Source organism: Fusarium redolens (genome assembly GCF_020744475.1).
Source record: "Fusarium redolens strain MPI-CAGE-AT-0023 chromosome Unknown BKA55scaffold_15, whole genome shotgun sequence".
NCBI lineage: Eukaryota > Fungi > Ascomycota > Sordariomycetes > Hypocreales > Nectriaceae > Fusarium > Fusarium redolens.
In genome coordinates, this window is record NW_025763678.1 from 257,018 (window position 1) to 269,188 (window position 12,171).

Genomic DNA, 12,171 nt, shown 5'->3' on the forward strand with positions numbered 1-12,171 from the left:
TATATTATTATATAATTAAATTATTATAATTTATTAAAGTTATTATTACTTAATAATATTATTATAAATTATTAATATAATATAAAACTTTAAAATAAAAATTTAATTAAGAAAACTTATAATTAAATTAATAAAATATAAATTAATTAAAGTTATAAAATCTTAAATAAAGTTACTTTTTAAAAAAAAGAAATATAAAATCTTAATTTATAAAGGAAAAAGATTAAACTAATAATAGCCTTAAAGTAATAAAATCTTATTACTTTAAGAGAAATATATTAAATTATTAAATACTAATTAATAAGGTATTTTAATTAAAAGAGCTACTTTTCTTAAAATAGAAGAGTTATATAATATTTTACCCCTCTTTTAGAGATTAGCTAGGCTGTATTAGAAAGGCCCTAGAGAGACAGGGCAATTAATCAATTAACGGTTCAATAGCTTTTGACCTAGATGACCGTAGAATTGAGTGTTGTCAACCGTCCTTAGAAAGAGTGTCTTATAGCGCTGGAGTAAAATGACTCCGTTAGACCTTTCGCCTGTATGCAGGTGGCATGGTTTAAGGATGGCAACTAACGTCCGTTACCCACAGACCGGCCACCCCTACAGACTGGCTACCTTAGCCAAAACACTAAGAACTAGATATTATAATTACTTAATTAATTATCTTAATATTATATTTTTTATATTAAATAAAAATTTAGTTAATAAATATTTATATAAAACTAAATATAAAGATCTTTAAGTTTTAATTTCTAGACCTTATTTATTATTCTTTTTAGTTATAAAGTCTTTTATATTTATTTATAAGCCTTTTTAATTATTAAAATCTTTATAAACATAATATTTAGGTTATAAATAACCTTTTTATATTATTTTAGTTAATTTTTTTTTATTTTCTTTTTAAAAAATAATTATTTTTTTATTTTACTTTTTAATTTTAAAGTTATAATAATTTAATTAACTTTTAATCTTCTTAAATAATAGCTTAATAGTTAAATCTTATATAATAAAAGCTAAGATATACTCTAGAGCTTATTAAAGCTATATAAATAATTAAGAAGTCTAAGAAACTAGAATCCTGCTCTTTAGCTAGTAAATTTGCTATTATAATAAGAAAAGCTATTTTTATAACTATTAGGTTTATTAAGACCTTTATTAAATTAATAGGCTATAGTTTAGTAACTTTAAAGCTAGCTATTATATTAAACTTTATAATAGCTTCTTTCTAAGCCTTATTATAAGTATATAAAAAGGTAATCTTATTAATATAATTATTATTAATAATAAAAGTAAAATCTAATAGTAATTAATAATATTTTTTTTTTAAAAGGCTAAAGATAGTAATATTTAATAGCTATAAAATATAAGAAAAATAAGTAAAAAGAAATAATAAATATATATTATTATTAAAATATTCTTAAAGGAATTCCTTAATTATATAACTTTTATAGCTATTAAGAATAAGAAGTTAAAGTTTATTTTTATTTTTAAATATTATTAATAAAATAAAGACCTTTCTTAATTAAATTAATATTAATTTATTACTTATTTAATTTTTCTTATTATAAATAAATTCCTAGTTATTTAAGAAGTCTAAATCCTTAAGAAAATATTATTATTAAATTATTTTCCCCTTAAAGATAATTATAGGTTTTAAGACTTTTTTAATTATTAAAATATACTTAAGAATTATAATTTAAATATAAGAATTAAGCTAATAAATAAATACTAACTTTTTATACTTATAATTAAGAAATAAATTATTTATTTTTATTTTTTATTATTATTTTAACTTTATTAATATTATATTTTATTTTATTTAATTATTTATATTATTAATATTATTAATAATATAAAGAATACCTTTATTAATTTAATAAAAGCTTTATAATATTAATTATAATTAATTTTCTTACCTTTTAAAGTCTTAATATCTTTATTTTAACTTAAAAAGTCCTAAAGCTAGTTCTTTTTAATACCTTTTAGAAAGCTATTATAAATAGTAATCTTACTAATAAACTCCCTAATTTACTAATATAATATAAGGTATTTTAAATTAGCTTAAATAAGAATTTAATTTCTTAAGTATCTTTCTTAAATATTAAAAAGCTTTTATTATATTTTTTAAGCTTCTTTTAATATTATATTTCTTTTAATTTAACCTTATAAAGTAAAATAATTAATATTATAAGCTTCTATTACTTTATTTATTAAAACTTTATTTATAATTATTTAGAATATAATACTTATATTTTTTTTTAGTAAAAGAAGGTATTTTAAATTAATTAATATTAGTTTAATATTAATTAGAATTAAATTAATAGAGTTATAGCTATTTAAAGTATATATAATTTAGGTAGCTGGGTAAAAAATGAGGTGGCCAGTCTGTGGGGGTGGCCGGTCTGTGGGTGACGGACGTTAGTAACTCCCTTCTTAGCTCTAGCACTCGATAACCAGACCCACAATGATTACTATACTAAGGCAGAAGTCTGCTCAACTCTTTAGGTAAATTTATTTCTATTTGCAGTGCTTTGATTGATATTTGTTACTTAATGGATCCTATCGCAGTTCGCAGTTGTCTGAGACAAGCGTCACGCAACTTGACCATCAGGTGCTGTGGAAGTATTGTCTACTTTCTGGAACCGCTGACCAACAGCACATCAGAATCACCGTGTGTTTTAACTTTTCATGCCCTCCGTATGTATATCTGTCTTTGCCTGGGTTACTCTCGGACCATTTGAAGCGGAAGTGGGTATGAGTTGTTGAATGTTAGCCTATTTAAGATGTACTTACTAATTGTCATTGGCTCAACAACTCTTTCTTATTTAGTATCTAACTTCACAGTACTTTCAATAAGTTCCCGGCTTCTTAAAGGCAGCTACAGCCAATCTGTTGAATACTTATTGTTGACTAGTAATATATGTCGTGGCATATTGTTCAGTCCTTAACTATTATTACTCACAGAGAAGGCCGACTTCCGGCCCGCGCAGTCAGCCGTGTCTTCAAGTCTCAACCAACAGCTGCCAACGCACCAGCTAAATCGTGAGGCTAGGAATCATGTTGTTGGTCTAACCCTGTTGCACCAATCACATGTTGAGATGGATACAAAATGAGTGGCCCGGACGCTCGGTACAGCTACCGATACCATACAACCCCTGCTGTTTCTTCACGACTTCAACCAACACACTTTCTCTAGACGGAGTTTTTGAGGCATGACACAACGAAGCGGTGGGACCCTGATAGAACAGCGTCTTAATCTGGCGCCGTGAGGCCTTTGAGAAATGTCTCACATGCTTAGTTTGACTCAGGTACCGCGGTATGGCAATTCTCACGACCTTCCTTCTCCGTCTACCTATAGTAAACCACATAGGCTTGACAACAAGCCTTGACTTAGGACATCAACTGGATACCGGGCTTCCGGGTGTGGGAGTCGAGTCTCGAGAGTCACTGACCAAATCCACTCTGTGACCGCCGGTCTGTTGGTTGAGCCATGTCAACCCAGGGGAGGCATGTCCGTCGTAGTGCGTGAAACAACTAGTACTGTTATGATCATATGAAATCACGGTCAGTGAGAACCTTACGACTTAATACGAGGTCAAGGAGTTCTCTTCCAGGTATAAATAGAGGTGCTGTTACCACAGAATTTGACTCGGTTCATCAAGCACCTCACTCCCTAGTTCATACTTCCAATTCCTCAGATCAAACAACACCATGAAGTTCTCCGCGCTTGCAGCCGCTCTCGTCTCCCTCAGCTTCGGGGCTGACCTAGCTGCCGCTAAATGTGATGGTGGCTGCTACCTCAGGGTCTGCGACCAGAGAAACCTCAAGGGGAATTGCAATAGCTCGTGCTACGATTCCCAAAAGATTGGCAAGGTGGTCCAAATTAATGGAGATGGGCTTAAAGGAGTCATCGTTTCCGCAAAGAGCAGCAACGGTTGTGGATGTACCTTGGGCTACCTGAGCGGGTATGTATCCCATGTTATGATTAAGGAGTCTTGTCTTTGCCACATACTGTCAGCTAATACACATATCAGGAGTTCTTGCCAATTTGTCGGTTCCGGTTCCAAGGGCACCAACCTCGCAACCCAGTGTCTTAAGGGCGTCAACCAGGTACAATGCAACAGGGAGTAAGGTCTTGGCCCAAGTTGGCCAGCTTCATCCCTCGGGGAGGCTTGGGGCTCTGAAATGGTCGTTGCAGGGGATCGCAAGAACACACCGGGGTCCATCTTGGAGTGCCCGGAGGCTGACGATGTTCTGGCATGGTAAATAAATAGATTTCCGTGGCACGGATTTTAAGAAAGAATAGAGGCACCTGTCTTCCAAACGTTGTTCAGTCATCCTGTCCATATGCCGCCCCAAACCTCCACCAATATGCCATTTCGACCCAAACAGGGACAAACAATACAATGGACACAATCTGCCCAAAGCCCCAATTATTTCCATCGTACTCTCCTTCCATGTCTTCTGTCAATTCTTCCTGAACCCTCCTTAGTGTGAAGATCAACCATAGTAGCGGGACAGCTAGGCCAACAACCACAAAAAGAGGCATGACGGCAGCGAGTGGCCTGTCACTAAACCACTGGTTGACTCGTCCACGCCAAGAGGCTCTCTCTTCTGGTACTTGGGCGCCTTTTCCTTTCCTGTCATAGTCGTGACATATCCCAGGAAGGCCAGCGAGGAGCCAGAATGTGAACATGTATGTGATCAAAGAGGCGGTCAACTCGAGACCATCTAAGGATTTGTATGTTTTCGTCCGCCCAGGAAAGCACATCTCTTCCACAGCCTTCCAGGCATTTGGCGATACCTCCGAGCCTTTACCCTCGCCAATCGGACTCACATCAAAAGCATGTATGCACCTTGACAAGAAGGGGTAGAACGAAAGCGCAACGGTCAAACTAAGTAGCAATAACCTCGCGTTGTGCTTGACATCGGCTCTCGAATCTGTCCTCGCCACTGGCTCTAACAGAGCAACAGGATACAGAAGTGGCATCATGCAGACAACGGCCACGGTTTGAGATATTCGAGCTTCGATAGCACCCAAGTCGGCGGTGCTGATGCCATAATCTTTTCGGACGAGCACAGCAATGGTAGCAAGCTGTAGTGACAAGGCAAAGTATGCAGCAGAATCGAAGAATACTCCGAGACCGGTCCTTACAACCAGATACCATTGACTGTTGTTGCCACTCCGCTTGAGAGTGATGACTGCAAGAGATAGAAAGATGCTCAAAGTGATCTCAAGAACGTAACCAACAGCGACCTGTGATAGTGTATCAGCTACAGTGCATCTAGTATGGAAAATCATCGAGACGAACTCCAATGCCAGATATGTCAGGGTTTCCTGTGCCATAGATGGCTTTACATATTTCGCTTTTACAAGGCTCTAACAAGCTAATGTCGAAGCGTGTCTTGGAGCTGAGATCTTGAATATATCCGCTGAAATCATTCAGCTCTGTCCATTCAGAGCAATTAACACTGAGGCCTTGCATGTTGACTGGTGGCAGCTGTCTGTTGATTTTAGCAAGGAAACCATCAAGAATTGAGATGTAATGGTTGGACGTTGCCAGCAGAACTCAGTCTGGTCATATCTGAGATGTCGCCAAGCCCCAATAAGCCTTGGGTGAGTCTGGTTGCGCAGCTGCGGCTGAAGGCGGCGTGTTCTAGACACGACCAATGTCCAATAGGATCAAATGAAAATACATCCAGGGCCATCATTCCTCGACAATGCATGTCACTTGGTTGAAGCAAGAGGACCGAGTGCCGAGCCTCGTCGCAGACACTGATGTTCCATATAAGGCTGCAGGGCTTGTTGCGGCGGTAGAAAAACTCAGTTTCTCGTCAGCTCGTCAACTGACCTGAACCTGATTCGAGTCTACAGAAGCTCACTCGAAAGACGAAGGGCTCTTGAGATGTTGAAAAACATCCTTCTTTTCAACTTCGGCTTCGGCCTTGTTGCGATTGTCAAATCGCAAACCAGTAGCATAGAACCCTCCACGACCTGCGGATACATCGACGGCAGTAGGTTTCTCAATGATATGCGTACATCATTAGCCAATAACTAAATGCAAACAGATTCCGATCTTGCACTCGCATGCACGTCTAAAACATGCGGGTTCCTGTTCATATTTGGCCACGACAAAGTCTACGCCGGATGCTGCGGTGATGTGAGCTGTGCAATCGAGACGACTTGTATTGAATCGGGCACAGCGCTAAACAGTCATACTGTACAGTGGTGAGTCTGTCGATGCTGGAACAGAGGGCGATGCTGAAGCGCATACAGCACCGATGGTTCGCTTTCTGCATGTGCAACTTATACATGGCCACAGCTCTCGGCAGAAGGATATTTCTGTGCCACAGCAAGAACAACCGCCACGGTCGTTACGGACACGGCCTTTGATGGTTCATTTACTACAATACTTGAACCTTCGACAAGACCAGATTTTACGACAGTATTCACGAATACAGCCGCAGGACCAACTACAGGTGCTGGCGACGGTGGACCTAGCCTCGGTACCGAATATGGTCGGTCATCACTTGATGCTTCCTCTTCGAGCTCATATTAACTAAAAGCAGATTTGAGCTCGCGGCAGAGGATAGGCGCTGGAGTTGGCTCAGGGCTTTCTGGCGGGTTGCTGTTGATATTTTTCGCGTAAGGTTTCTCTATCGTCCCTTATGACTTGACGAGAAACATGGATCTAACACTTGTCAAGGATCTTTGGATGCTGCAGACTACCCAGAAGAAAGGCTCGGCCTGCGAAGCCGCAGAACAGTTCCAATTCCACAGGACAGACATCCGGCCAAGCTAAGTCCAACGAAGTCCCCTCAAAACCAGAACTCGTTAACAATGAGCTCCTTGTTGAGAGAGTAGTTGAAAGAAATTGACTTGGCGTTTTTCAAGGTGGGTATCTATCTGTATAGTTGATACAGCTACAAAAAGGTAGTTTCGAGACCAAGAGAGAACTGACTATCGAAAACTGGAATCCGCAGTACCAATAGTCTTGTATGATATCGATGTCGTAAAATCTTATTAGCTATCACTATGACTGACAGGGCAATGAGACATTCTGCATACGATGTCTCTGGCACTCAAACTGGTATGAAAGACTTCTTGTTTTCAGCGCCACCCACAGGGAGATGGCACGTCAGGCATAGGAAGAGGGTTATTATTGGTGGCAAACCCCAGAGATGATCAAGTCTTGAAAAAGATGATCCGAAAAAGTTTCGGATCAAGACATGCGATGGCCGACTAGCCTTGGAAGTAGAAAACTGAATCTTGGCTGTCGTCGTTTGTGACATAATGCGATACAATACCAAGCAACACCAGCGGCGCAGCTATCAATTCAATCTCCATATCCGGATCGCATGGGAGGTAGCGGCACGAAATGACTGAGGGAGATAAAAAGCGGCCACCAATAGGTGCTCATCCTTTAAGATTGAATCTTCCAAAAATAGCATTGGTGATTGATCATTCAATCTTGTGATAATAAGGGACCATTCGCAAGGTTGGATAAGACAGGTAATGAACGGGCCGCATTCCAGAGAACGGTCAGCAACACGCGGCTTGATGGAGATTGTGTAGGGAATGTGAATTTGTGTCAAACTACGGATATAACCGCCATGTATTCTCAACGCGTGAAGGGATGGCAAATCATCAATAGCCTCGACACAGCGATTTATGCCAATTCTCATAACACCAAAACACTAGACGAGAAAAACGTCCGACGATGAACAAAAACTGTCTTGGCGGATGGTTCGGAATGAAAGCCACGCTGGGACCAGGAACGCCTCAATGTCTAAGACAAAGGAATGCTATCCAGTCATCTGCAGGGCCTACCGATACACAACCTCACATTGACATGACAGGTCTGTAAACAGACAACGTACAAATGCATTCATGAGAGATATGTCGTGGCAGTCGTGAGCAATCTATAAGTTAAAGCGACTAATAGTAAATCTCGCAGACTCGAGATCAGGCGTAGGTCATATGGCCGACAATCCCGACCGGCTAGGACAGTCCTACAATGTAACCCCTGAATGATTATTAGTAGGCCTGCTAGCTAGCCCCCCCTACACTACTTAAAGACCCCCTATACTAGCTTAAATTCCCTTGATAATTGGGGGTTTATATAACTAATACAGTAGTTAGTATTATAGCCTAATTAGTATTAAATTTATCTTGAAATAAAATATACTAATTAAATTTTAATTTTAATAAATATTTTAATATTTTAAAATAATATTTAATAAAATCTTTAAAAAATCTTTAAAAAAATCTATAAATATTTAAAAAAAAATTATTTTATAAAAAGCTATTTAGCTTTTTAGCTTTTTTATTAATAACTTAAATAAAAGTTAATATAAAATAAAACTTATTTATCTTAATAATATAATTATTATTTTAATTAAGTAATATAAATACTAAATATAAGTCTTTTAATTCCTAGTTTAAATTATTACTTTTTTATTAATTTTACTTTATTTATTTTTATATATAAGGTTAATTAATTATATACCTTATTATATATATATATTTTTCCCTTACCTTTAGCCTTATATAAGGCTATTAAGCTTTTTAGCTTTTCTATTAGTAGTTTAAATAGTAAAACCCCTATAGCAGGCTATTATTATACAAGTCAGAATTAGATAAGGTTTATCTGCCTTAATAACGCGATTGCTGCCTTAACTAAGCAGTACTAATACCAGATCTCAGCAGCTGGATCAACCTTCTTCCTTCAACCCATCTAAAGGACTACACCTTAGTCGACCTTTATAACATACCACACCTGATTCATCCATCGCAAAGTACGTTGTCCGACCCGAATACCTTCTGACCCTTCTTGCTAACAGCATAACAGCTATACCGTCTCGATGCCTGTACGAAATAGCCTGCAGCCATATAATCATGCCTACTACATGACCGGCCACGATCTATATATATATATAATTAATTAAAATTAATTTAACTTTTACTAACTAACTTATATAAAACTTAATATAATTCTTTTATAAAACCTTGCCTTTACCTTATATTTATCCTAGAACTCTATATACAGACTCCCCTTACTAATTCAAGAGTAGCTCTCTGGTAATATTAGCTGCCCTTATAAATATACTAAGGAACTACTTTTTATATATAGCTAAGTTTAGGCTTATAAAGGCAATAAGGAAAGCTACCTTATTTAATTAAAGAAAATAACTTTTTTTAAGGCTATTTTTAGGTTTTTAAAACCTAATAGCTTATTATTAACTTAATTTAAAATAATTAAATTAAGTTATAATTAAAAACAGCTATTTTAATAAAGTACAATCTGCCTTTTAATAAGAAGTTCTTTATAATAATAATTATTATTATATATATTATATAAAGTTCTTTTTTATTAGCTGCTTTTAAGGTTAGCCTAATAGCTAGATTAAAATTATAGCTAGTTATATAATAAGTATAATTATATAGCTATAGGCTATTTTATAATATTAAGGCAGTATAGCTATTATATTATTAATAAAAAGTATTAAAAAGAAAAGTTAAATTAAATAATATACTTTATAATAAATAAATTATACTTATAACTAGTATTAATACTACTTAATTAAGGCAGTAATTATATTATTAAAGTATATAAACAGTATCTAATTTTAACTTCTATAATAATAGCCTATTATAAAGGTCTTATTATTTAAATTATTAATAAAAAAGTTAAAAGGCTTAATAGCCTTATATAAGACTAAAGGTAAGAAAAAATATAACTAGTATTTATATTATTTAATTAAAGTAATAATTATATTATTAAGGTAAATAAATTATATTTAATTTTAATTTTTATAATAATAGCCTATTATAAGGATTTTATTATTTAAGCTATTAATAAAAAAGCTAAAAAGCTTAATAGCTTTATATAATACTAAAAGTAAGGGGGGGGAAAATAAGCTATTATAAATAATAAGTAATATAATACTAAAGATAATTAATAAATATAAAGATAATTAATAAATATAAAGATAATTAATAAATATAAAGATAATTAATAAATATAAAGATAATTAATAAATATAAAAATAATTAATAAATATAAAGACTTAAATTAAGTAATTTACTTTAAAAATATAATAAATAAATAAAATAAAATATATTACAAAGGTTAATTAAGAAGTTATTTTTTAAACAAGTTAAAAAAAACAGTTAATTTAACTACTAAAAGACTTATAGTTAGTATTTATATTACTTAATTAAGGTAATAATTATACTATTTAAGTAAATAAACTTTATTTAATATTAAGTTCTATTATAATAGCTTATTATAAATATCTCTTTATTTAAGTTATTAATAAAAAAGCTAAATAGCCTCTTATAAGGTTAAAAGTAAGGAAAAAAAAAATTTTTTATTTAAAATATTAATAAAAAAGCTAAAAAGCTAAATAGCTTTTAATAAGGTTAAAAATATAAAAATAAATAATTTATTAAGTTTATTAATTATTTTATTTAAGCCTTAATAATTTTTAAAAAAATATTTCTTAATACTTTTTAAGTTTATTAGCCTCCTTATAGCCTTAATTTAAAATATATTAAATATAAATAATAATAAATAAAATTCTAAGTTAATAAAAAAGTTATTTTTAAATTAATAAATTAAAAGCTAGCTAAAGCTATTAAGGCTATTTAAGAAGTTATTTTTAATAAAAAATACCTTTTTTAATTAACTTACTTAATATCTTATAAATTAATAATTATTATTAAAGCAAAAAGCAATTTAATTAGGTATTAATGGTATAATAAGCTATATATATTTCTAGCTAATCTCTACTTAATTTAACTTATTTTTTAAGTATTAATTCATCCTAATTATTCTGGAGTAACTAAAAGACCACCTAATCTATTAGCTAATGACCCTTGCCTATCCGTTGAACCGGAGATATACCGAAATACCTAGAAGGTCACTAATTAAGTGGCGCGCCTAGTTTTTGGCCCTGTGGTCGGTTTAACACTATCTGCGTTACACATGGACTACTGAGAATCATTCAGGGGTTATGTTGTATATTCTGGCTGGGAACAGAGCATGAAATCAGAACGTCGAGCGTTGAAGTTGCATCGTCAACCTTGCCCATTTTGCTATACATAGGTGCCAACAATGCTGCAAGATAAATATGCACACGTCCCTAGATCATGATCAATCTCCACAGGGATTTGACTTGGCGTTACCTCGAAGCAATCGTGAATTTGACAATAGCAATGCAACGGTTTGACCCATTTCTTGGCGCCCGCGACAGGGGACGCATGAAACTTCAAAGGATAGTACGCAAGAGACCCTTTTCAGAATACATAGATCAAGGAGGGCCGTGGGCAATTTCTGCCAACACAGCAGAATCTGCCTTGCCAAAAGAGCCCTGGAGCTTGTCCGGGGCATTGATACCCAGATAAATTAGATGTTAGGCTGGCGAATGGTCCCGCTCCCATGTTCCTTGCCATAGGCGCATCAATTCATCGTCCTTTCTTTTCCCCAGGTGGATGACACTCAATTGCAGGAAAAGAGCTATTATTTGACTTGCTGCCTCATTGCCTGGCCAGGTCTTAATCACCAATCTCGTGCATTGGTGCTTCAGTACGTATCGATCTCGGAACTATGGAGGCAAATTAAGTTGCGAATTGCTTCGTGGCCCTTTTATGAAGGAGGTTGATATGACCCACGGGTGACATTTGACCAATCAGAAAACAAGAAAAGGGTTTGTAGTAATGTAGTTATCGACAAAAGGGGCAAGTTCCATAACTAATGTAGGAACCCAGTCATATGTGCCAACCATAAATGGGAGGGTTGGATGGGATTGAGTGATAACCTTATTGGAAGTGTGTACAAAACAGGAATTGTGCGTGCCCCAGTGCCTGACTGCGGCATAAAGCTTTATACTAACACAAGCCACCGTGGGTCGAATAGCAAGCGGAAGATCGGCAAATTCGAGGTCGTCTTTTCCGACAAGATCGAGTTGCCCTTCTTATTCGGAAGTTTAGCTATCTCGATCTCTTGCAAGGCCGCTTCGTCAGCTTCAGATTTGTGAGTTGATGATGAGCGGTAACGATTCTTGACTTAGGCTTGCAACGTTTAACTCCCGACGACGGACCCGTTGTTGTTGTGACGACTCGGCCGAGAAGGTTGGAAGGAGATGTGGTGTTTGTCACCTACA

The 12,171-nt window shown here is 34.9% G+C and overlaps 3 protein-coding genes across 3 annotated transcripts; 2 read left to right on the forward strand and 1 right to left on the reverse strand.

Moving 5' to 3' along the window:
- The first annotated feature begins 3,543 nt into the window (after positions 1-3,543).
- Positions 3,544-4,234, forward strand: BKA55DRAFT_121629 (uncharacterized protein). The gene is made up of 2 exons (XM_046184792.1): positions 3,544-3,968; positions 4,038-4,234. The coding sequence occupies exons 1-2, from the start codon at positions 3,715-3,717 to the stop codon at positions 4,132-4,134; spliced, it is 351 nt and encodes a 116-aa protein (XP_046045373.1). The 5' UTR covers positions 3,544-3,714; the 3' UTR covers positions 4,135-4,234.
- Positions 4,234-5,720, reverse strand: BKA55DRAFT_121623 (uncharacterized protein). Its single transcript, XM_046184791.1, has 2 exons — positions 5,316-5,720; positions 4,234-5,260 (listed from the first exon to the last, which is right to left on the reverse strand). The coding sequence occupies exons 1-2, from the start codon at positions 5,487-5,489 to the stop codon at positions 4,334-4,336; spliced, it is 1,101 nt and encodes a 366-aa protein (XP_046045374.1). The 5' UTR covers positions 5,490-5,720; the 3' UTR covers positions 4,234-4,333.
- A 100-nt stretch (positions 5,721-5,820) lies between these two features.
- BKA55DRAFT_121719 (uncharacterized protein) lies at positions 5,821-6,994 on the forward strand. Its single transcript, XM_046184794.1, has 4 exons — positions 5,821-6,018; positions 6,073-6,232; positions 6,281-6,522; positions 6,574-6,994. Exons 1-4 carry the CDS (start codon positions 5,910-5,912, stop codon positions 6,651-6,653), a joined length of 591 nt encoding a protein of 196 aa, XP_046045375.1. The 5' UTR covers positions 5,821-5,909; the 3' UTR covers positions 6,654-6,994.
- Positions 6,995-12,171: the final 5,177 nt, after the last annotated feature.